This window comes from Schistocerca gregaria, chromosome 9, assembly GCF_023897955.1.
Source record: "Schistocerca gregaria isolate iqSchGreg1 chromosome 9, iqSchGreg1.2, whole genome shotgun sequence".
In the NCBI taxonomy this organism is placed as follows: Eukaryota; Metazoa; Arthropoda; class Insecta; order Orthoptera; family Acrididae; genus Schistocerca; species Schistocerca gregaria.
Window position 1 is genome coordinate 158,665,402 of NC_064928.1, and position 27,131 is coordinate 158,692,532.

The 27,131-nt window shown below is 44.1% G+C and overlaps 1 protein-coding gene across 1 annotated transcript in view; it reads left to right on the forward strand.

Annotated features, from left to right (window-relative positions):
• Positions 1-26,868, forward strand: part of LOC126292134 (C-type mannose receptor 2-like) — a 110,855-nt gene extending 83,987 nt beyond the window's left edge. Inside the window, exons 5-6 of the mRNA XM_049985971.1 lie at positions 3,001-3,387; positions 25,763-26,868. Coding sequence (XP_049841928.1) covers positions 3,001-3,387; positions 25,763-25,929 — 554 coding nt within the window. The 3' untranslated portion in view covers positions 25,930-26,868. The remainder of the gene's footprint in view (positions 1-3,000; positions 3,388-25,762) is intronic.
• Positions 26,869-27,131: the final 263 nt, after the last annotated feature.

A 27,131-nucleotide genomic window follows, 5' to 3' on the forward strand; every position in this document is an offset into this window, starting at 1 on the left:
CGCGCCGTGAGGTAGAGGGACAGAGAAACAATTAAAATCGCTCAAAAGAGGGAAGGCCGCTGGACCTGATGGGATACCAGTTCGATTTTACCCAGAGTACGCGAAGGAACTTGCCCCCCTTTTTGCAGCAGTGTACCGTAGGTCTCTAGAAGAGCGTAGCGTTCCAAACGATTGGAAAAGGGCACAGGTCATCACCGTTTACAAGAAGGGACGTCGAACAGATGTGCAGAACTGTAGACCTATATCTCTAACGTCTATCAGTTGTAGAATTATGGATCACGTGTTATGTTCGAGTATAATGACTTTTCTGGGGACTAGAAATCTACTCTGTACGAATCAGTATGGGTTTCGAAAAAGACGATCGTATGAAATCCAGCTCGCGCTATTCGTCCACGAGACTCAGAGGGCCATAGACACGGGTTCCCAGGTAGATACCATGTTTCATGACTTCCGCAAGGCGTTCGATACAGTTCCGCAAAATCGTTTAATGAACAAAGCAAGAGCATATGGACTATCACACCAGTTGTGTGATTGGATTGAGGAGTTAGTAGATAACAGAACGCAAAATTGTCATTCTCAATGGAGAGAAGTCTTGCGAAGTAAGAGTGATTTCAGGTGTGCCGCAGGGGAGTGTCGTAGGACCGTTGCTATTCACAATATAACCTCCTGGAAATTGAAATAAGAACACCGTGAATTCATTGTCCCAGGAAGGGGAAACTTTATTGACACATTCCTGGGGTCAGATACATCACATGATCACACTGACAGAACCACAGGCACATAGACACAGGCAACAGAGCATGCACAATGTCGGCACTAGTACAGTGTATATCTACCTTTCGCAGCAATGCAGGCTGCTGTTCTCCCATGGATACGATCGTAGAGATGCTGGATGTAGTCCTGTGGAACGGCTTGCCATGCCATTTCCACATGGCGCCTCAGTTGGACCAGCGTTCGTGCTGGACGTGCAGACCGCGTGAGACGACGCTTCATCCAGTCCCAAACATGCTCAATGGGGGACAGATCCGGAGATCTTGCTGGCCAGGGTAGTTGACTTACACCTTCTAGAGCACGTTGGGTGGCACGGGATACATGCGGACGTGCATTGTCCTGTTGGAACAGCAAGTTCCCTTGCCGGTCTACGAATGGTAGAACGATGGGTTCGATGACGGTTTGGATGTACCGTGCACAATTCAGTGTCCCCTCGACGATCACCAGAGGTGTACGGCCAGTGTAGGAGATCGCTCCCCACACCATGATGCCAGGTGTTGGCCCTGTGTGCCTCGGTCGTATGCAGTCCTGATTGTGGCGCTCACCTGCACGGCGCCAAACACGCATACGACAATCATTGGCACCAACGCAGAAGCGACTCCCATCGCTGAAGATGACACGTCTCCATTCGTCCCTCCATTCACGCCTGTCGCGACACCACTGGAGGCGGGCTGCACGATGTTGGGGCGTGAGCGGAAGACGGCCTAACGGTGTGCGGGACCGTAGCCCAGCTTCATGGAGACGGTTGCGAATGGTCCTCGCCGATAACCCAGGAGCAACAGTATCCCTAATTTACTGGGAAGTGGCGGTGCGGTCCCCTACGGCCCTGCGTAGGATCCTACGGTCTTGGCGTGCATCCGTGCGTCGCTGCGGTCCGGTCCCAGGTCGACGTGCACGTGCACCTTCCGCCGACCACTGGCGACAACATCGATATACTGTGGAGACCTCACGCCCCACGTGTTGAGCAATTCGGCGGTACGCCCACCCGGCCTCCCGCATGCCCCCTAAACGCCCTCGCTCAAAGTCCGTCAACTGCACATACGGTTCACGTCCACGCTGTCGCGGCATGCTACCAGTGTTAAATACTGCGATGGAGCTCCGTATAGCACGGCAAACTGGCTGACACTGACGGCGGCGGTGCACAAATGCTGCGCAACTAGCGCCATTCAACGGCCAACACCGCGGTTCCTGGTGTGTCCGCAGTGCCGTGCGTGTGATCATTGCTTGTATAGCCCTCTCGCAATGTCCGGAGCAAGTATGGGGGGTCCGACACACCGGGGTCAATGTGTTCTTTTTTCCATTTCCAGGAGTGTATATAAATGAACTTGAGGATGACATCGGAAGTTCACTGAGGCTTTTTGCGGATGATGCTGTGGTGTATCAAGAGATTGTAACAATGGAAAATTGTACTGAAATGCAGGAGGATCTGCAGCGAATTGACGCATGGTGCAGGGAATGGGAATTGAATCTCAATGTAGATAAGTGTAATGTGCTGCGAATACATAGAAAGAAAGATCGCTTATCATTTAGCTACAATATAGCAGGTCAGCAACTGGAATCAGTTAATTCCATAAATTAACTGGGAGTACGCATTAGGAGTGATTTAAAATGGGATGATCATACAAAGTTGATCGTCGGTAGAGCAGATGCCAGGCTGAGATTCACTGGAAGAATCTTAAGGAAATGCAATCCGGAAACAAAGGAAGCAGGTTACAGTATGCTTGTTCGCCCACTGCTTGAATACTGTTCAGCAGTGTGGGATCCGTACCAGATAGAGTTGACAGAAGAGAGAGAGAAAAGATCCAACAGAGAGCAGCGAGCTTCGTTACAGGATCATTCAGTAATCGCGAGAGCGTTACGGAGATGATAGATAAACTCCAGTGGAAGACTCTCCAGGAAAGACGCTCAGTAGCTCAGTACAGGCTTTTGTTGAAGTTTCGAGAACTTACCTTCACCGAGGAGTCAAGAAGTATATTGCTCCCACGTGGGTACATCTCGCGAAGAGACCATGAGGATAAAATCAGAGAGCTTAGAGCCCACACAGAAGCATACCGACAATCCTTCTTTCCACGAACAGTACGAGACTGGAATGGAAGGGAGAACCGATAGAGGTACCCTCCGCCACACACCGTCAGGTGGCTTGCGGAGTGTGGATGTAGACGTAGATGTAGATGTAAGTTTACAGCCGCCCCAGTGGTGTCTCCTGCTGAAGCCCCTGTTGTGTGACAGGCCGCCCGTCTCCGTACCTGCCGTGGCAGCCTAACGAACCCAACAACGATAAAGACGAGGACTGCGTTCACGTCCGCGACGACGGCTTGCTGAACGACGTGCCGTGCCGCGACCTGGCGCCGTTCTTCTGCGAGCGCCGTCTTTCGGTGGGCGTACCGGATACCTACACTTGGTTCTCAGAGGCGCGGCGCTTCTACAGAGTGCACCGGGAGAAGAAAGCGCACGCGCAGGCGGCCGAAGCTTGCCGCTCTGAGAACGCGACGCTGGCAGTGCCCGACACCTGGAGCCGAGGGCTGGCGCTGGTGCGCCAACTCGAGCCGAACAACGGCAACTACCTGATAGGTTTCACGGACGAAGCCGTCGAGGGCGACTTCGTCACTGAGACAGGTTAGTACGTGCCGGTAAACTACTTTCCTCTGTTCTTTAAACATGTGCAACACAGCTTCGAATGTCTGATTATTTTACGAATACTAAAAGGACCTCCGTCCGAACAGGCCACAAAGGCCCAACGGCACCGACCGGCCGCCGTGTCAGCCTCAGCCCGCAGGCATTACTGGATCCTTTATCATTTAGCTAAAATATAGCAGGTCAGCAACTGGAAGCAGTAATAATAATTATTTTTATTATTATTTTGAGCTTTTCCTCATTACAGAGGCTTATCTCCAACATAATAAAGTTCCTAAACCATATTTTCAAAATATTCCTCCAGGTGTTTCGATCTTGTGTGTCCTCTTTCTTCTGCGCCCATTCTTCTCACTGTGTGCTGTACATTTTGGATCCAGGTGGTCATAGGTCGTCCTCTTCTTCTTCTCCCCTGCGGTTCCCACTCCAGTATCTATTTTGGTATTCTGGTTTTCTCCATTCGTCATACATGCCCGTACCACTGTAATTTCTTCCTACCCATTCTTTCTTTTATTTGCATTCTCCTTAATATTTCGGTGTTCCTTATCTTTTCTTTCCTGGAGATTCTTGCCGATCTTCTCCAGAAGTCCGTCTCCAGAGCTTGTAATTTTTTAATGTGCTTTATGTTAATTGTCCAGGTCTCCGTTCCATACAGAACCACACTCTATAATATGGATTTGTATATTAATTTTTTAGTTCTGCTCATTATATTCCTGCTCCATAAGGCTGAGTTAAGCATCCCAATGACCATCCGTCCGCTACTAATTCTTTTATTGATTTCTGACTCTGATTTTCCCTCGATTCTTAAAATGGATCCCAAATAACAGAAAGTGTTTGTCTTTTTGATTTTCTTTCCTTCAATGTATAGCTCATCTGAACCATTACTCAAGTGTTCTGTTTTTTGGTAATTAATCTTCAAACCCCAAGTTTTGTATGGTACTGCTAGTTGATTCCACATATAGTTAGCATCTTCCCCATCTTGTGCTACGACTACTTAATCATCAGCAAAACAATAAATGATGTAGGTAAACTCCATCTCTTATTTCTAATCCCATACTATTACATTTACGAGACCATGTTCTAAGTCTAATATCTATATAGATTTTAAATAATGATGGTGACATAATAATAGTAATAATAATAATGATGGCGTGTGACGAGGGCCTCTCGTCGGATAGACAGTTCACCAGGTGCAAGTCTTTCGATTTGACGCCACTTCGGCGACTTGCGCGTCGATGGGGATGAAATGATGATGATTAGGACAACACAACCCCCGTCCCTGAGCGGAGAAAATCTCCGACCCATCCGGGGATCGAAACCGGGCCTTTAGGATTGACAGTCTGTCGCGCTGACCACTTTGTTTTTTGCATTTTGTTCGTTATTGATCGTTGTGTGTTTGGTCGTTGCGGACGTCGCAAGACATCCTGTTTAAGTTCGGTGGTTGATCCTTCCAGTCAGTTTTTTATTACAGAGGCCAACCAGCTCTCTGGCCGAACACGCTGAGCCACCGTGCCGGCTACCACTCAGCTACCGGGGGCGGACACTGGAAGCAGTTAATTCCATAAATTGTCTGGGAGTAAACATTAGGAGCGATTTAAAATAGAATGGCCATATAAAATTAATCGTCGGTAAAGCAGATGCCAGACTGAGGTTCATTGGAAGAATCCTAAGGAAATGCACTCCGAAAAAAAAAAAAGGAAGCAGGTTACAGTACACTTGTTCGCCCACTGCTCGAATACTGCTCACCGGTGTGGGATCCGTACCAGACAGGGTTGGTAGAAGAGGTAGAGAAGATCCAAGAGAGAGCAACACGCTTCGTTACAGAATCATTTAGTAATCGCGAAAGCGTTACGGTGATGATAAACACCAGTGGAAGGCTCTGCAAGAGAGACGCTCAGTAGCTCGGTACGGGCTTTTGTTGAAGTTTCGAGAACATACCTTCACCGAGGAGTCAAGCAGTATATTGCTCCGTCCTACGTATATCTCGCGAAGAGACCATGAGGGTAAAATCAGAGAGATAAGAGCCCTCACAGAGGCATACCGACAATCCTTCTTTCCACGTACAATACGAGACTGGAATAGAAGGGAGAACCGATAGAGGTACTCAGGGTACCTTCCGCCACACACCGTCAGGTGGCTTGCGGAGTATGGATGTAGATGTAGATGTAGATAGTTTTCGAGACCAGAGCCACTACTTCTCAGTCAAACAACTGCTCAGTTTGCCTCACAAGGGCTGAGTGCACCCTGCATGCCAACAGCACTCGGCACAGCCATCCAAGTGTGAGACCAGCCCAGAGCTTTCTGTGATCTGACGGGAACTGGTGTTAGCACTGCGGCAAGGCCGTTGGTATATTTTTCAAATACACCGGTGTCCAAATTTAAAGCAACAAACCACTATTTTCCCGGCCTGTGTCTAATTCACAACATTATCGTACAAACTGTCAACAAATGTCCGTACAACCGTGTCCTGCACAGAAGATGGCATTCTGGTCGATGGCAACCATGCCAGTGTGACGTCAGGCACCTATCAAATGGGATAGTGCATCCACAGTCGCTGTGCACACAGTCAGAGTCGGTGCAGAATGGCACAGAGAGGACGCCTAACAAGCTCTCTGCAGTGGAGGGCCATGGGATGAATGGAAGCAGGACAGTCGTAGACTGATGTGGCCCAATGGCTTAATATGACTCGTTCTGCTCGTTTCCAGTTTATAGAGATCTAAACTGTATATCCAAGACCAGAACATGTGTAACATTAGAAATAGAGCACCGCTATTTAGCTGTAAAGGCACAACGCTCCAGCCTTAGTACTGCTCGGCAACTGCATCTGACCTCGCAGCATCCACTGGACGTGTTGTAGCAAGGCAAACGGTGCAAAAAAGGCTTCGGCAGAGTATCTGTTACTGTCAGGACCTCCTGTATGTGTACCTCTGATGCGTCTTCCTAGAAGGGAACGTTTAGAGTGGACCGTCAACATGCCACATGGACTGTCGAACAGAGGGCAATTGTTCTTTTTGCAGATGAGTCCCGATTCGGTCTGGACAGTGATTCTCGACAGATTCGCATCTGGAGTGAAAGTGGAGCACGATTTTGGGATCCGAACATGTAACAGAACGATCCTGAGGAGAATTACTAATGGTGTGGGCAGGGATTATGTTGGCCAGCCAAACACCTCTCCATGAAACTGTACAGGCGAATTAGCAAGGCCTAACTGCTGTCAGGTATCGTGACAGGATCTTGGGACCTCATCTGCGGTTGCTGCGAGGTGCTGAGGGTCCAGACTTTGTACTGATGGAGAATAATGTTCGACCTCATAGGGCACAGGTGGTTGATGTTTCCTTGAAAACGGGAGATGTCGCAAGCACAGCGTGGTCTGCTGACTTGATTCCCATAGAGCACTTCTAGGATGCACTAGGGAGGTGGGTTGTATCATGTCAGCATCCACCAATCTCTCTCCAAGACTGCGACCAGCTCTGCAGGGAGAATGGGCGTTATTGCCTCAACATGACATTGATGGCATCATTCACAGCATGCCCCATTGTTTGCCAGGCCTGTACTGGTGTCAGAGGTAGTCACACCCGTTCTGAGCGCATCACGCCTTGTCAGAACGTGTGTGTGTTAACCCGTTAAGTTGGAAAAAACGAAGAACATTTTTGTGTATTGTTATGCTTGTTGCAGTTGTTTACATTCTGTGTTTTTTATACTGTTTATGCTTTACTTTCACCTGATTCTTTTGTGGCAAAATAAACGTAACCTTGCAAAATTTCGGTTTGTTGATTTAATTTTGGGCAATAATGTTAGCTAAAGTGTTAAATATTTCAGATTAAGCAAGTAGGCGAGGAAAAGATAGGAAAAGGTTTGAAGTTCATTGCAACTCGCTAGCTGTTCTTCATCTACATCTATGATCCACAGCCGACCTTGTGGCGTGTGGTGGAGGGTAAATTGGTGTACCGGTGTCCCTTTCCTCCTTTCCTGTTCCAGTCACGAATAGTTCATGGGAAGAACGCTTGCCGGTAAGCCTCCGTGTGGGCTCGAATGTCTCTAATTTTATCTTCACGGTTTTTCGTGCGAACTATACTTAGAAGGAAGCGGTACATTTGATGACTCTTATGGGAATGTACGCTCCTGGAACTTTAGCAATAAATGCCACAGATACAGAACGCCTCTCTTGAGTGTCAGCCACTGCAGCTAGTTTGATCAGCCATGTGAGCCTTTTGTTCTCACTAAACGAAGCTGTAATGAAACGCGCTGCCCTTCTTTGGATCTCCTGTATTTCCTCTATCAATTCAATATGGTATGGATCCCATGCTGACGAGCTATATCCAGTATTCGTCAAATTAGAATTCACTTCCATAGTTGGCATGGTGCTGTTGGATCGAAGTACCAGCTACAAGGCGTATTCGAAAAGCAAGGTCCGATTTGGCGCAAAATGTAAACCACTATGAAAATCCGATGGAACTTTTCAGTGCAGAGCGCAAAGTCATGTCGCAGAAATTTCTAAAACAACAGTGACTCTCGCCAAGTATGTGAATCTGGTGGGAGACTTCGCCTGAAGCTATGCAGCCCACATAACATAAATGTCAGGCATTTCTTTCTTCAAGACAATTATCAGCCGCAATGAAGACGCAGGGGCAATGAAGACGCTCCTGCAGCGTTTTCGATGTGAAGTGTTTGATCACCCACAATACAGACCTTAATTGGCTCTCTACAGTGTTCATGTCTGCTCACATGAACCGGTGGCTATGCAGACAACATTTTGGCACGAACGACAAAAGGCAGATCAGCTAGAGAATCTGCAGAAAGTACAGGCGCCTGCTTTCTGTGACGTCAATACTAGAAAGTTTGTACAATGCTATGACAAATGTCTAAGTCGGAGCAGCGACTATTTATAAAGGTAGCTGGAACAGCGACTATTTATAAAGGTAGCAGGAAGATTTAACTGTTACGAATGAAAAAAATGTTATTTTCACTGTGGTTTCCATTTCGCGACAAATCGGACCTTACTTTCCGAACAGCCCTCGTACAAACGTAAATAATGCACTAACTACTTCCAGAGGGCAATAACTTCAAACACTGTACTGAAACATAGTAATCAACTTTACTACATTAGTTCTTGAGTTGCAAGAAGGCAATAAGACAATTACCTCCTTGATTTCCTGACAATCGCGAAATGAATAATCAGTGCTTAACTTTCCAGATAAATACGCTATAATGTACACTTCTTAAAATTTAGTAACACTGGTTTATAGAAACAACATAAACAGGAATAAATCAGAATGAGATTTTCACTCTGCAGCGGAGTGTGCATTGATATGAAACTTTCTGGCAGATTAAAACTGTGTGCCCGACCGAGACTCGAACTCGGGACCTTTGCCTTTCGCAGGCAAGTGCTCTACCATCTGAGCTACCGAAGCACGACTCACGCCCGGTACTCACAGCTTTACTTCTGGCAGTATCCGTCTCCTACCTTCCAAACTTTACAGAAGCTCTCCTGTCAGGAAGTTTCATATCAGCGCACACTCCGCTGCAGAGTGAAAATCTCATTCTGGAAACATCCCCCAGGCTGTGGCTAAGCCATGTCTCCGCAATATCCTTTCTTTCAGGAGTGCTAGTTCTGCAAGGTTCGCAGGAGAGCTTGTGTAAAGTTTGGAAGGTAGGAGACGGATACTGGCAGAGGTAAAGCTGTGAGTACCGGGCGTGAGTCATGCTTCGATAGCTCAGATGGTAGAACACTTGCCCGCGAAATGCAAAGGTCCCGAGTTCGAGTCTCGGTCGGGCACACAGTTTTAATCTGCCAGGAAGTTTCAGGAATAAATCAGTTACACGCCGAAAAAGCATGAGATGGGTGTCAATGCAACAACAAATGAGTCTTTAATAATCATACCCGAACTCAAAAAGATGTTTAAACGAAGCATATTTCAGGCTAAATGAATGAAAAACAGTTAATCAGTTCAACTACATGTTTTTCGTGTTCTTGTAGTGATAGTACTGTTGATTGAATGGAACGAAATACTTTATTGTCTGGCAATTGTGTCAGTCCCGTTTGCCCTTTGTTTCCAGCAGCGCCAACTAGATAACAGTGTTAAACAGTTGTTGAACTACTGATCTGTTTATGATCCAGATACGATGCTCTTTCAGCAATGAAAGAAGCTAAATCAGACTTAGCACTAAATATGAATGATATGAGGCCTGATAACCTTAAGAGCCTATAGCAAACCGCCGTTGATTTTGAGATGGTAGCATGTATGCACGCTCCTGACATCTGTTGAACTTATGATTATCCACTTTTATCTACAAGGATTGACCAGCAAGTAATGCACCGAATTTTTTTTCTCAGCTGAAGACAATGCTACGAATGCGGATTATTTTTGCGAATGTATCATTTGAAGTCTCCTGAGTGAGCGCGCCAAATTTCCGTCACTTCCCGAAGATAGCGTTACAAGCAACGTGCCATCATTGAATTTCTCCCTGCAGGGAAAGAACCTGTGGGGAATATACAGAAAAATTCGTGCAAAGTCTATGGAGCGTCTGCTATCAACACAACTACACTGGGCACGAAGGACGATGTCATCAGAAGGCAGGTCGGCAGAGCTCCACGGTCGGGGAGACCATCCACGGTTGTCACACCTGAGTTGTTGAAGCGAGCTGATGTTGTCATTCGCGAGACAGACGAATTACGACTTGGCAGTTGGCGCTGCATCCTGTCAGTCAGCGCAGGAAGTGTGGATGCAATTATCTCAACCCTTTGATATTCAAAAATATGTGAGAGATGGGTCACACGGTGTATAACGGTGGATCACAAATCGCACAGAAAACAATTTTCTCTTGATTTGTTGCAACTTTTTGAATCTGAGAGGGAGGAAAATAGGGTTCACCATTTTGAGCCCGAAACAAAACGACAGTCGACGGAATGGCGCCCTTCCCAGTACCTAAAGAAGGCAAAATTCAAAGCAATTCTTGTGTAGCACCACATTTCGAAAGCTTCCATTCTCTTATTGTCCGAACTATTTATCGTACATGTTTCACTTCCATACATGGCTACACTCCATATAAATACTTCCAGAAATGACATCCTGAAACTTAAATCTATACTTGATGTTAACAAATTTCTCTTCTTCAGAAACGCATTCCTTGCATTGCCAGTCTGCATTTTATATCCTCTCTACTTCGATCATCATCAGTAATTTTGCTCCCCAAATAGCAAAACTCCTTTACTACTTTAAGTGTCTCGTTTCGTAATCTAATTCCCTCAGCATCACCCGACTTAATTCGACTACATTCCATTATTCTCGTTTTTCTTTTTTTGATGTTCATCTTATATCCTCCTTTCAAGACACTCTACATTCCGTTCAGCTGCTCTTCCAGTTTCTTTGCTGCCTCTGACAGAATTACAATGTCATCGGCGAACCTCAAGGTTTTTATTTCTTCTCCATGGATTTTAATACCTGCCCCGAACTTTTCTTTTGTTTCCTTTATTGCTTGCTCAATATACAGATTGAATAACACCGGGGAGAGGCTACAACCCTGTCTTACTCCCTTCCCAATCCCTGCTTCCCTTTCATACCCCTCGACTCTTATAACTGCCATCTGCTTTCTGTACAAATTGTAAGTAGCCTTTCGCTCCTTGTATTTTACCCCTACCACCTTTAGAATTTGAAAGAGAGTATTCCAGTCAACATTGTCGAAAGCCTTCTCTAAGTCTACAAGTGCTAGAAACGTAGGTTTGCCTTTCCTTGATCTTTCTTCTAAGATAAGTCGTAAGGTCAGTATTGCCTCAAGTGTTCCAGTATTTCTACGGAATCCAAACTGATCTTTCCCGAAGTCGGCTTCTACTAGTTTTTCCACTCGTCTGTAAAGAATTCGTGTTAGTATTTTGCAGCTGTGGCTAATTAAACTGATTGTTCGGTAATTTTCAACATTTGTCAACACCTGCTTTCTTTGGTATTGGAATTATTATATTCTTCTTGAAGTCTGAGGGTATTTCGCCTGTCTCATACATCTTGCTCACCAGATGGTAGAGTTTTGTCAGGACTGGCTCTCCCAAGGCCGTCAGTAGTTCCAATGGAATGTTGTCTACTCCGGGGGCCTTATTTCGACTCAGGTCTTTCAGTGCTCTGTCAAACTCATCACGCAGTATCGTATCTCCCATTTCATCTTCATCTACGTCCTCTTCCATTTCCATAATATTGTCCTCAAGTTCATCGCCTTTGTATAGACCCTCTATATACTCCTTCCACTTTTCTGCTTTCCCTTCTTTGCTTAGAACTGGGTTTCCATCTGAGCTCTTGATGTTCATACAAGTGGTTCTCTTATCTCCAAACGTCTCTTTAATTTTCCTGTAGGCAGTACCTATCTTACCCCTAGTGAGATAAGCCTCTACATCCTTACATTTGTCCTCTAGTCATTCCTGCTTAGCCATTTTGCACTTCCTGTCGATCTCATTTTTGAGACGTTTGTATTCCTTTTTGCCTGCTTCATTTACTGCATTTTTGTATTTTCTCCTGAGCACTATGGTAGTTAAAATCTGAGGTCATCACTCCCCTAGAACTTAGAACTACTTAAACCTAACTAACCTAAGGACATCACACGTATCCATGCCTGAGGCAGGATTCGAACCTGCGACCGTAGCAGTCGCGCGGTTACGGACTGAAGCGCCTAGAACAGCTTGGCCATCGCGGCCGGCACGCCACAGCAACCCGGAGATGTTTTGGTGCAACATGATACCGCTGGCCCCATACAAGTTTGAGGACTGCTGAACACACAGCAAAACAGGGTTGGACAGTATTACCCCATCCACCCTGAGCTAGCCCCCTCGGACTTCCACTTGTTTGAGTTATTAAACGATATCATTTGTGGAAGAATTTGAGGACGATGAGGAGGTGATACACACAGTGAAGATGGCCCCACCAACAGGACAACGACTGGTACCGTCTGGGCATAAACGCCCTTGTTTCACGCTGGAGGAAGGCCATAGAATGGGACGGAGATTACGTGGTAAAATAGTGTAGATAGCACACCATTCTTTTGTGAGTGCAATTCTCATTATGTTCAATAAAGAATTGTTGAAGAAAAAAAATGCGATACATTACTTTCTGGGCAACCCTCGTACACCATGTGATCAAAAGTATCCAGACACCCTAAAAACATACGTTTTTCATAATAGGTGCATTGTGCTGCCGCCTGCTGCTAGGTACTCCATATCAGCGACCTTAGTAGTCATTAGACATTGTGAGAGAGCAGAATGGGTCGCTCCGCAAAACTCACGGACTTCGAACATGGTAAGGTGCTTGGGTGTCACTTGTGTCATACGTCTGTACGCGACATTTCCACACTCCTAAACATCCCTAGGTCCACTGTTTCTGATTTGATAGTGAAGTGGAAACGTGAAGGGACACGTACAGCACAAAAGCATACAGGCCGACCTCGTCTGTTGACTGGCACAGACTGCCGACCGTTGAAGAGAGTCGTAATGTGTAATAGGCAGACATCTATCCAGACCATCACCCAGGAATTCCAAACTGTATCAGAATCCACTGCAAGTACTATTACAGTAAGCAGGGAGGTGAGAGAAAGGATTTCATGGTCGACCGGCTGCTCGTAAGCCACACATCACGCCAGTAAATGCCAAACGACGCCTCGCTTGGTGTAAGGAGCGTAAACATTGGACGATTGAACGGTGGGAAAACGTTGTGTGAAGTGACGAATCACGGTACACAATGTGGCGATCCGATGTCAGGTTTTGTGTATGGCGAATTCCCGGTGAACGTCATCTGGCAGTGTGTGTAGTACCAATAGTAAAATTCGGAGGCGGTAGTGTTATGGTGTGGTCGTGTTTTTCATGAAGGGGGCTTGCACCCCTCGTTGTTTTGCGCGGCACTATCACAGCACAGGCCGACATGGATGTTTTAAGCACCTTCCTGCTTCCCACCATTGAAGATCAATTCGGGTATGGCGAATGCATCTTTCAACACGATTGAGCACCTGTTCCAAACGCACGGCCTGTGGTGGAGTGGTTACACAATAATAACATCCCTGTAATGTACTAGCCTGCACATACTCCTAACCTGAATCCTATAGAACACCTTTGGGATGTTTTGGAACGCCGACTTTATGGCAGGCCTCACTGACCGACATCGATACCTCTCCTCAGTGAAACACTCCGTGAATAATGGGCTGCCATTCCCCAAGAACCCTTCCAGATACTGATTGGACGTATGCCTACGAAAGTGGAAGCTGTCATCAAGGCTAAGGGTGGGCCAACACCATATTGAATTCCAGCATTGCCGATGGAGGACACCACGAACTTGTAAATCATTTTCAGGCAGGTGCCCGGACACTTTTGATCACATAGTGTATGTCTGTAGCCTCACACTATGTACGTGAACATCCATGAAAATTTCTCGGATATTCATTTCCACAAGGGTCCAAAGAACAAAGCATAGTTTTGTTGCTATGCGCTGCTCAATTGTTCTCTAGTGTTGAGAACATTACTTAGAGTCTACATCATGAACGTACATCATGAGCACTACGGGCCTGCTGAGGTCATCTGTCCCCTAGAACTTAAACTACTTAAACCTAACCAACCTAAGGACATCACACACACCCAAACCCGAGGCAGGATGCGAACCTGCAACCGTAGTGGTCGCGCGGTTCCAGACTGTGGCGCCTAGAACCGCTCCGTCGGCCATGAACGTAGTAGTAGTACTTCATAACTGGAGGTGTATCAACAGTTTTAACTGAAGCGCATGTCCGCATATTGTGTTTGATGAAGTTGATGATACCGAGGACCATGAAGAGTTGGAATAGATCACAGTTGCGTGTGTTGAATTTATTATATGTTCTTTATGTTGTAATTCTAGTTTCAAATTAATGACAAACTTTACAGGAGAGACTATTGTCACTAGCCTATATATCCACAAATCGTCGTTTAATACTAATAATAAATACATGGTGTCCATAATTAAAGTTGCAGTTTCAAAACGCTGCAGAAAAAGAACCGTTGCTCATAACGACGTCAAATTTGAACAGCATATTACAGATGCAGGGCAAACTTTATTGAACAAAAAAAAAGCCTAGCGAAAGTTTTACCGACAGACGGCGCTGTAAACGTCGTAACGTTATTCTTAAAACATTTGGCAGAAATGCAGACCATTGCAGCACCATAGCAATATGGTCAACATTGTTGCATGAACTTCCCAAGTCGAATGCCCTCCCTAACACAAACTTCTTATCTTCAGCGTATTCTCCCCCTAAATTGTCACTATTTCCAGGCTTCTTCGGCATTTAGTATACTATCCCATCACTGGATATAATAGGGGTGTCGTGTACCATAGGTGATCGTATAGTGACAATTTAGGGAGAAAATAAGCTGAAGGTATGAAGTTTGTGTTGGGTGGGGAGGGGGGGAGGGGGGGGGGGAGCATTCGACTTTGGTTGTTGTGCTGTGCTGTTCAGCATAGTCCCGTGGTGGTGTAATAGTCAGCAAGTAAGCAAGAAGACCCAGGTTCGAATCCTAGCCATAGCACTAATTTTAATTCATTTCTTCAGCTTCCAGCATTACGAAAACGCACTACGAACTTATGCCTCAACCCAACAACCCCGCTTTAGTGGCGCTGTCGTAGGTAATATGATCATTGGTATCATACGGTGATGGTGGTGATTGTATCATGCCGGTGGGATGTTTTACGTACAACGATAATCTCTTTGGAGGTTTACGGCTGGGTATATAGGACCGTTGCTATTCACAATATACATAAATGACCTGGTGGACGACATCGGAACTTCACTGAGGCTTTTTGCAGATGATGCTGTGGTGTATCGAGAGGTTGCAACAATGGAAAATTGTACTGAAATGCAGGAGGATCTGCAGCGAATTGACGCATGGTGCAGGGAATGGCAATTGAATCTCAATGTAGACAAGTGTAATGTGATGCGAATACATAGAAAGATAGGTCCCTTATCATTTAGCTACAAAATAGCAGGTCAGCAACTGGAAGCAGTTAATTCCATAAATTATCTGGGAGTACGCATTAGGAGTGATTTCAAATGGAATGATCATATAAAGTTGATCGTCGGTAAAGCAGATGCCAGACTGAGATTCATTGGAAGACCCTAAGGAAATGCAATCTGACAACAAAGGAAGTAGGTTACAGTACGCTTGTTCGCCCACTGCTTGAATACTGCTCAGCAGTGTGGGATCCGCACCAGGTAGGGTTGATAGAAGAGATAGAGAAGATCCAACGGAGAGCAGCGCGCTTCGTTACAGGATCATTTAGTAATTGCGAAAGCGTTATGGAGATGATATATAAACTCCAGTGGAAGACTCTGCAGGAGAGACGCCCAGTAGCTCGGTACGGGCTTTTGTTAAAGTTTCGAGAACATACCTTCACCGAAGAGTCAACCAGTATATTGCTCCCTCCTACGTATATCTCGCGAAGAGACCATGAGGATAAAGAGAGATTAGAGCCCACACAGAAGCATACCGACAATCCTTCTTTCCACGTACAATACGAGACTGGAATAGAAGGGAGAACCGATAGAGGTACTCAGGGTACCCTCCGCCACACACCGTCAGGTGGCTTGCAGAGTATGGATGTAGATGTAGATGTAGAACAGTGGTCCGTGCAGCAGACGATAGCTAGCCAGAAGGTGGCCTACCATCTGTGAAACCCAATTCATCAGTTTTCAGACTGAGCGTGCGCGGCTAGTGAAGACAGCACCTCGCAGTGGCAGCTTTTTGACCCATTTCTTCGCGATACCTGACGTACTCTTCCCCCGTGACTGAATACCGCCTGTCTAGAATGAGCAGTACTTACACGAATTCGGTCCTCTATCGTTTCTGAAATGGCTGTGCTTTCGCCCTCTAAGCCACAACGAGGTCGAGACGCAAGGCGTAAGCGTGGAGAAGCCACGACGTCATTGTCCCGGGTTTTCACTTGCGTCCACAGCTTACTGCCTGGCTATGTAGTGTCCAGCCTTCCAGGAACGCTTTTAGTGGTGTCATCATGATCATCACAGCGTGCTATACAAATATAGGCCCCATAACGAACGCGTGATGTCACCTTAGTTACTTCGCCCGACGTACATCACGATCTCCCAGCTACGTCTGGGGCCTGGCTGGAAATCAGTGCCGGCCGGGGTGGCCGAGGCGTTCTAGGAGCTACAGTCTGGAACCGCGCGACTGCTTCGGGCGCAGGCTCGAATCCTGCCTCGGGCATGGATGTGTGTGATGTCCTTAGGTTTAAGTAGTTCTAAGTTCTAGGGGACTGATGACCTCAGAAGTTAAGTCCCATAGTGCTCAGAGCCATTTGAACCATTTGAAAATCAGTATCTCAACGAGAAGGTACTCAATAAAGCCCTTAACTTTGTCATATGTTACTGAGAGCGTGAGTCTATTTAAATGTACTGTTACAAGATGTTAAAGTACACAGCTGGAAAAAGATCGAAACACCAAGAAACAGTTAATGTAGAGTAATGAAATTTCGGGAACACATTTGCCTAGGCACATTTGATCAGGCTGATGGCGTGGAATCGGAGTCAACTTTTTAAAGAGGACATTGAAGGCAAATGGCTATGATAGTTATCCAGTCGACAGGACGTTTAGGCGGAATATTTATAACGCTAACAAGAATGACGAGGAACCGTCTTCTCACTCCGTTAAGTTACCGTTCGTTTCGGGGATCACTGACCGCATAAGCAGAATTCTAAAAAAAAAAAAAATTTATTCAGACATTTTTCTTTAGTCAAAACAAAAAAAAAGATTTTTTGCGACAAAAAACGGATGCACCTGATTGCCTCCACAATGCAGACGTCTATCAAGTGACATGTGGCTGCAGCAAAGTGTATATAGGCGAAACGGGAAGAACTGTTAAAGAACGCATTAAGGAACACGAACGGTATATACGGCTAAAACAATGTGCAAAATCGGCAGTAGCGGACCATCATCAGAACTGTGGCTCTGGCATCGATTTTAATAACGTACGTGACCTGGCTTAGGAAATAAACATTTATAGAAGAAAGGTCCGGGCAGTGGTTGAAATTTCCAGGAATGGACCTAATTTCAATAGATACGACGGCTATAGGCTTCCGGCATCGTGGCTCCCAGCCATCATGGAAGTGAATATGCCGCCGCGGTGTGCGAGCGACATAAACAACGCACTGCAAGTCACCTCGGTGGACAATAATATTGTGGGTAAACATTCCTCGTCTCTTGCTCTGTCCGTTTAGAATGATGACGGCTGGCTAACCAACAGCAGCAGGGGGAATTTCAACCAATATCCTTTCTCCAGTGGAAGTGTGGAATAGTACCTTTCTACCCAATGACGATGGGCCGCCAATAGTATCCACAGGGGTTTAGCCAACAACGCCCCTTCTCCTGCATGAGTGCAGGAATGTTAGCCTACGAATATGGCCCACCAATGCTACCACTTCTCCAGCACGAGCGCGGGAAAACTCCCCTTTATAAGAGGACGCGACACTCGTCTCTGACAGTGCTCTAGATCCTAGTAGAGAGATCGAAACGTCATCATTTTAGAGGAAATATGACGCGGCTAATAGCACAGAAGATTTTAACTTCAGTGACAACGGCCAGGAGAGCCAGCACACTTACACGAATGAGTTGTTACCTTGATTGCTGTTATTAAAGTTCTCATTGGCAAATGAGTTGTCCGATTGCTGAATTTCTAATAATTGAGCAAGTCCCTGAAAGCTAAAATACCTTCCTTTTACTGTCCAGTGAGAAGGGAAACTCGTAATGAGCACGAAAGTTTTGATATGCGTAACTGTATGAGTGCCGATTGGCTATACGGTTCGGTCAGATACCGGTTTTGTTGGACCATATACTCAAAAACTGCGTAATAGTGGGAAAACTGCAGTGTTCAAAATTGGATAGATTAGCTGATCTTTAATGCCTCGCTGAGTCGTTTCCGACCAATAAGCAGAGATAGAAATGCATTCTGGAACTCTTCAGCGGAGTGACATTGACTTGCTACAGGCATCGCAGGTTCTCCCTCTAGAAAGCTACAGATAAATTCGAGCTTCTGTGTCACTGGCCAGTTTGGTGGTGGCGAAAATGAAAATTGCTGCACCCAGTCGTGGGGATACAGGTCCGTGCAGTTATTTATAAACACCTTGACTTTCTGTACAAATAGGAAATGTCTGTAGTCGAATCCTTCGTGTTTGAGATTTTGAGAAGATTCGACCGCGTAAAAAACTGATTGGTTTGTATCATTGTCATGCACACTTTGTAGTCTGCTCATATTACGAGGGCTCTTCGTAAAGTAAGGAACGATATGTCGTGAAATGGATGCCACAGTGAAATTCAAAACTGTTTTATTTGCAATAGTTAGCTATACTTTCCAGCTACTTCTCTACACATTCGCCGCTCAGACGTAGACATCTGTCCTAGTGTTGTACCAACTTTTCAATTCCCTCGTTATAGAAGAAAGCCGCCAGTGCTTTTCGACAATTTTCTACTCTGGACTGCAGCTCGTTATCTGTGTCAAAATATTGTCTTCATAACCAGCGGTTCATTTGAGCAGAGATGAACCTCGGGGATAGCCAATTACGGGCTATAGTGTGGATGATCAAGCACTTCCCATCGAAAATGCTGCAGGAGCAACTTCATTGCCCCTGCAGAGTGCGGCCGAGAATTGTTGTGTAGAACGAACTGCATGACAGTCTTGTTATGTGGATTGCATAGCTTCAGGCGAAATCTTTCGCCAGACCCTCATACATGGCGGGAGACGCTAATTTCTAGCCATCTTTACGTTCTCATTGTGAAGTCATAACGGAAAAAAAGCAACATGATGCGATCGACGAGCGTACTAGACACAGTGCCCAAAGCATCTGTGCAAAGCTTCATCAGATTTTCACTGTATTTCCCATTTCGCGACCTATAGCTCCTTACTTTCCGAAGAACCCTCGTATTGTGAGGATGAAAAGTAGGTGACTGTTGCTGTTGCATGTTAGTTTGAAACTGATTACATGGAGAAAAATTTCTGATATTGGCTACTTCCTGATGTAAACTACTAACTTTCCTAACTAACGAAATGTTATGTGCACCAAGCTGGTTTAATGTTTGCCACATGGACTGTTATTCTTGAGACTCAGTAAATACAATGGGAGCTGTGTCGTCTAATTTATTTTCCGTATTCAAGTGTTTCTAATCTTGCTGATAGCTGATCACATCTTTCCTTGAGTGTAAGAATGTGTGTGGAATTGTCTGAATCTAAAGCGTCGACTTGCTTCTGTAGTTTACATGATGTCTTGTTCACCTTTCCCAAATTTTCTTTGTGTCAGGGCCCAGAAGCAGCTCTGTTTGTTCAACACGAGAGCTTAACGACTCAGTGTCATCTGTGCACTTTTCTTCAGCTTTCTGGATTCGTGTGCCAACAGTGGTTTTGAAGTCAGTTACATATGTTTGCATTTGATTCTGTGAATGTTTCACTCTGTTAACCTCGTCTGTAACGGAATTTATTGTAGCGTTAACTGCTGTTTTACTTCCTGTCTTTGTACTGCAATTGACTGTAAAAACTGTTTATTATCCTATATGTGTTTACGGAAAAAGTCTTTGTATCACTTTCTGAGGTCTCAGTGCGAACTTTAAGACGTGCATCCAATCGAGTGTTTCGGTGATCTATTCTTTCGTTAAGTGATTGCATTTCATCTGTAAGCTTTTTATAGGTTTCACTACATTGATGTCTTAAAACATTAATGTCATCTCTCAAAGTTTTGGTGCTACCTGTGTATCGCTGGCTATAGCTTCAATTTTATCGCAAAGACATCTGTCACTGGCCTTAGTATCTGTATCTCCCTATTTGAAACGATTGTCAGTCGTTTCTGTGTACGATTTAAGTTCGTAATGTATGCTGGAAAATTGTATGGTGGAAAATTGTCCATTTTCATTGAACTGAGTATTCTGTTTAACCATCGTTTGCATGAGATTTTGATGTAATGCTTCCGTATGCTTTTCAACTGATGTGTTGGGTGTCACCTGTATTGTGTATTGTGATGTGGAGACATCACCATAGACGTTTTGTTTGTTGCATTATCTGCATAATTACTGTTAATAGAAGCTGACGGATTTTTTAAAAACAGACTGAGTACATTGCACTACTGTGTCCTCTGACATACTATTGGCTTTCTGATTGATTGTGCAAGAATTGGGAAGTTCATTGACCTGATTCGGTAAAACATACCGTTCTGACACCTGTGTGATAGTAATATTCAAGCTGCGACTATAAAGTAATGAGACTGATGTGAAAAAAATATTGGTTACCGTTTTAGTCTAGTGTTGTCTTCTTCAAAGTAGTTCCCTTCTGATGGCCCACACTTTTTCCAGCGCTTGTGTCATTGATGGTAACATTTCTGGAACTCATCTTCTGTAATATCCTCCAAGACCCTCGTCACAGCTTTTAGGACTTCTTGTGTTGTTTGAAAATGGTATCCCTTGACAGCTGTTTTGACTCTTGAAAACAGAAAAAAGTTGCACGGAGCGATATCTGGTGAATAAGGTGGCTGTGATAGTACTGAATTTTGTTTTGAAGTTAAAAATTGCTGCACTGACAGAGCAGTATGGAATGGCGCATTATCATGATGCAGAATCCAATTATCAGCAATGTTGGCATGGGCACAAAGAACTCTTTTACGAAGGCTTTCTACAATTTCTTTGTAGTAATATTCGTTAACCGTTTGTCCACAATTGCCTTAGAAACCAAAGAGGTTGCTGGTCATCCACTGTGGTCTTCATCTTCAACATTCGTTCTACCTTCACTAAACATTTTATGCTAACGAAATACTTGAGCTCTTGACGTAACCTCCTAGACAAAAGCCTTCTTAAGCTTACCGTAAGCTGTCGCCGCGCTTTCACCCAATTTCACGCAAAAAGAAATGGCACACCGTTGCGCAATATTATGCGGTTCCATTTCCGTGACAAAAGACACAAACACATGTTAATCTATTACAGCACAACTCATGGCTGAACAGTTGCATCGATGTGCCGCTTGGACTAGAAACAGCTTATACACCAAGGTCAAAGATATTGTGCCTACACAAGCCTACAGGGTTGCCACATCTTGCAAAGAAAATCAATCTCATTACTTTATTGTCGCACCTCTTGTACCTCAGCGTCTTTCGATATACTGGAATGTACAGACTGAGCAGATGGTAAACTCGGTGAAATCATACTGTCAGTAAACGGTATATTATTTTGGGAAACTGAATTCACGTGTTCTGTCGTGTTTTGCAATTGTAGCCCCGCTGAGTGGTTACTATCATTCGCAACATTGTTGTCAACAATGGGAAAGTCGTCCATTTTGGTATTTTTAATTGTAAGATTACATCCCGGAATTTTAATACTTTTGCGCGGAATCGTAAATCATATGCAGAGTACTAGCCAAAGAAAAAAGATATTCAACAACCAAATCAATGAAAAAGCAATGTGGAGATAAGACTGCCGATGAACTGTGGAAATTTTTTTTACATGTTAATAAAGTGGGTTGCGCCCAAAGAAGTATAACTATTACAGAGTGGTTGAGAGAACAGAATATATATACCTGACTGTTTTAATATTAAAGATTTCACAAAACAAACGACTGGCAGAGCTGTCGCCAAGTGTAACTTTCTTTAAATAATTATCGAATGAATGAACGGATGTAGAATATATACAAAACTGGAGTTATCATGTAGCATGTTGTAACTGCAAGTGGTGTGCTTACTCTATGTTATTGTTAGCAAAACGTGTACAAACTGATTGGGTAATGCAACTCTCAATGCCAATAAAGGAAAAAAGTCTCTGCAAAATACATTCAGCCCCTTAGGAACTGGATCCTCTGGTCCTGTTCAAAACTGATAACTTTGGTCCCTGTGCAGATAACAAACAAAGTATATTGCATTATCTCTAGAGCAGCAACGGTAGAATGCGATATATTCTGCTCTCTCATAAAAAAATTTAAATATACTAGCTACAGGTTCAGAAGTGTGCAACGCTGGCGGTTATACTTTGAAATGTACATGAAGTACTTTTGGCTCATAAATGAAAACATTTAAGAAAAATCCAATGTCTTTTAAAAATATATGACTTGATCAGGGAGGTGGTACTGATTCTGATGAATTACTAACACTGGCTTTTTAGTAAAATTGTATTCCAAGTTATGTCTGGCTTCCCAAAACGTCTGACAATTCAACATTACTCAGAATAATTGTATCCTTTTTACTAATTGATTCACAAACAATGAGATTTATACAGCAAGTATTATTTAACATCTATAAAAAAGCATAAATACAAACCATCATATTACATATACCTGTGTTAAGAAATCTTAGAAACATTACAAAAGAGAAATACCTAAGTAGCCTTTACATCAAATCTATTTAAATACATTCTGGTGTTACTCAATTATTGACAATTATCAGCCAACTCACCTATAGTAAAGTGCTGGCAAAACGAAAGTCATAATTATTCAACATGTTTACCTTGTTTGTGTGATGACTCTGCTTCAACGTTTCTATTTCCAAAACTACATGTACTCGTATTCCCTGCATTATAATCTAACACTTGGCTTCACAGAGCACACCACAAAAACTCCATACTCCGTCCTCTTTCGCTCACAGACTGCGCGCCAAGTGCTCTCTTTCTTCAAAAGTAAAATCTCAGACCAGGAGCAGTATATTTGGCTCTGTGATCGTCGTGCATAGTCAGCGATCCGCTTTATAAAGCCTATCAGAGACAAACATCGTTTATAATATTATAGTTTCACTTTAGTTTACTTTAGTATTATTACCATACTCGGGTGCCACATATAAGTGTACGTGTGATCTGACAAGACACAGTGTACCTATATTTTAAATATACGTTTTCGTATTATTCTATGAAAGTGTCATCGTAATACTTGTATAAATGTTATTTCTCGTTTACTTTATGTGTCTCATAGATTCTTGTGGTGGCTGCGGCAGAAACACGTTAAGGTGTGTAGTTTTTAAGAAAAAAAATATAAATAGCGATCGAGACACACAGTTATATTCATTAGTGATAACGATTGTGAACACATAAAATGATTTTGTGTTATTTATAGACAAAAATGCAAAAGGCCGGGCAGAGTCTTTTTCTCCGTGATAGGAAACTGTTGAAACATCCTCACAGATGTTGCCAAATGCAATCCCACTTGCCACATTTGTGAAACGCTCCCAGTGGCTTAACAGGACCAAGATTTCTACATAGTCTTGCTCTTCCGCTTGGGCAGAAAACAAAATCAAATAAGGAATTATACAATTCTGTGAAAAATATAGAGTTGTTTTATGTTTCCTGAATTTAACGCCATTATTTATATTTCAGCGTATACGTGTATTTCAGATATGTGAGCACTATAATGTACATTCACATGTAATGCATAACAGTTTCTTCAGTTGCAGCTTGCATTCAAGATAAAATGAGTGGCTACAAGTTGATCCAGTATCACATTGGGTAGAAGTACAAAAACACAACGCAACATGTATTAACTGGTTTGTTATAATCATCAGGGTGGTATGAGAGACTATAACTGAAACTTTTTGATCGCCCTTATATTACACTGAAGTGCCAAGGAAACTGGTACAGCCACGCATATTCAAATACAGAGATATATAAACAGGCAGAATACAGCGCTGCGGTCGGCAACGCCTGTATAACACCACAATGTCTGGTGCGGTTGTTAGATAGGTTACTACTTCTACAATGGCACGTTGTCAACCTTCAGCTGAGCTTGAACGTGATGTTATAGTCGGTGCACGAGCGATGTCACAAAGCATCTCTGAGACAGCGATGAAGTGGGGATTTTCCCGTACGACCATTTCATGAATGTACCGTGAATATCAGGAATCCGGTAAAACAGCAAATATTCGACATCAGTGGCAGCGTGCGAACCATTGAACGAAACATCATCAATATGGGCTTTCAGAGCCGAAGGCCCACTCGTGTACCCTTGAAGACTGCAGGACACAAAGCTTTACTCCTCTCCTGGATCCGTCAGCCAATGGACTGTTGATGGCTGGAAGCTCGTTGCCTGGTCGAACGAGTCTCGTTCCAAAATGGAGGTGCAGAAATATGGAGACATCATGAATCCATGGGTCCTGCATGACAGCAGGGGACTGTTCAAGCCGATGGAGGCTCTTTAATGGTATGGGGCGTATTCTGTTGGAGTGATATGGAACCCCTGATATGTCTGGATACGACTCCACCCTCCAGGGTAGCCGAGAGCGCTAACACGCTGCTTCCTGGACTCGGGCAGGCGCGCCAGCCCAGGGTCGAATCCGCCCAGCGGATTAACGCCGACGGCCGGTGTGCCGGCCAGCCTGGATGTGGTTTTTAGGTGGTTTTCCACATCCTACTAGGTGAATACCGGGCTGATCCCCAAGTCCCGCCTCAGTTATATGACTCGCAGACATTTGGAACACATTTACGCTATTTGACCATTTACACTCGATGCAGACAGCTGGGGTACACTAATTCCATCCCAGTGGGTATGGGGTGGCAGCAGATTGGTCATCCGGCCACCCCTTAACATTAACATGCCAAATCCGTTTAACCATGGTCGACCCTGCGTCACCGCGGGACAAGTCGCAAGCGATAGAGAGATAGATAGAATACGTATAGATACGACTCTGACAGCTGACACGTACGTAAGTATCCTGTCTGACCTCTTGCATCCATTCATGTCCTTTGTGCATTCCGATGGCAATTCCATCAGGAAAATGCGACACCCCATACGTCCAGAATTACTACAGAGTGGCTATAGGAACACTCTTCTGTGTTTAAACACTTCCGTTGCCCACCAAACTCCACAGGCATGAACATTATTGAGCCTATCTGGGACGCCTTGCAACGTTCTGTTCAGAATAGATCTCCACGGCCTGGTACTCTTAAGGATTTATGTACAGCCCTGCAGCATTCATGGTGTCAGTTCACTCCAGCATCACTTCAGATATTAGTCAAGTTCATGCCATGTTGTGTCACAGTACTTGTGCCTGCTCGCAGGAGTCCTACACGATATTAGGCACGTTACCAGTTTTTTTTTGGCTCTTCAGTATATTACAAATAAGGCTTCCTTGCTTGCACTACATATTATAGCCCCCTTGATATTTAAACTTCTTTTGATTTTAAAACAGTGTCAAGATTTGTTTCTACGCTGAGAAGGTGCTCATCCAGTCGTAACTGTAGCTCCCCCTTCTGTCTGCTCTCTCTCTCTCTCTCTCTCTCTCTCTCTCTCTCTCTCTCTCTCTCTCTGTCTCTCTCTCTTTCTTATTCGCTCGTTTCTGTCGCAAGATGCTCATGAGACAAGTAGGTTTGCGTAGTTTTTTCTAAGGATGGTACATTGTTTATGTTTTACAGGAAGGCATCTAAGAGACATGGAGTTCCAGGTGTGGGGAGTTAACGAACCAAGCAACTTGGACCAGGGGCAGCCCGAACAATGTCTGGCTCTGTCAGGCTTGGGTACCTACAACGATGTGCGCTGCAACTTGGAGCTGCCCTTCATCTGCGAGATAGTGCCCATATAGTGAGCTCACAGGTCTGAGGGAGCAACCGGTATTCTCTCTGCCCACCACAAATAAAAATAAGTTATACGAAAAGCTTAGATATCGTCTGCGATACTGCGAAGCCGACTGAAGTACAGAGCAAGTTGGGTATATGTGACTTATGATTAAATATTTCACTATAAGCTGCAGGACTTATTTTCCTCTTAACCAAGTTTAACGAGCGCAGCATACACTTCATTTATTTATTCCATCTGACAAGATGACAGTGTCCAATATTTCCTGTGGACTAAGCAACCTTATTTTGTTATCCGTGTTATTTCCCTTCCCACTAAATAAACTTCCTTTAGATTTCTTTTTCATTATCGACACTTTCTTTCTTATAAATCTATATCTATACTTTTACACTAGCATATAAAGGCACGTCGTTGTTTAACATTGTTACAAAAATCTCAAAAAGTTTTTACCCGATTTACTACACGATTTTAGACGATACTGTAATAAACATTCGGGTGTACATAAGCTACAAATTTCATTAAAATATGTGGTGTATAAATTTGTATGTAGTATGGAAATGGGAAAGGTTATTGGAAAAATCTCGAAAAGTTTTCGAGCGATTAATTTGAGATTTTTCACACAGTACTCTAATGCACGTTCAGAAGGACAAGGGTTACATATTTTTAATACATATAAAAATTTCTGCTACTATATATATATATATATATATATAACGCCAACATGTATATACTGGTTCATAGTCAGTATAATTTACTCATACCGCCACTGCAGAGATTCAAATCATTTTAATACTAGTTGTCATACTAAAATTGTTATTTTTTAGGTAACTCTAATGTAATATATACAGTATATGTGAAACACTGATCCGATGCAAGAGAGGGCTTGATGCTCATAATTAGATCAGCTTAAATAAATGTATAAATAAAATGAAATAAATAAATCGATCAAGAGATCTTTGCTAATGACCTTTCACTTATGTATTTACTCGTATATAAATCCCCCCAAAGATGTAAACAACCAAGCATAAGTAGCGCCTATTAGACAGCCTATCAGTTCCAGATTCCACCTGAAAGGGGCTACACGGCTAGTGTTGTCGGTAGTTCAACCATACCTAGACAGTCAACACCGCGGTTCCATCGCGTTCGCATTGTTACTTTGTGTCAGGAAGGGCTCTCAACAAAGGAAGTGTCCAGGCGTCTCGAAATGAA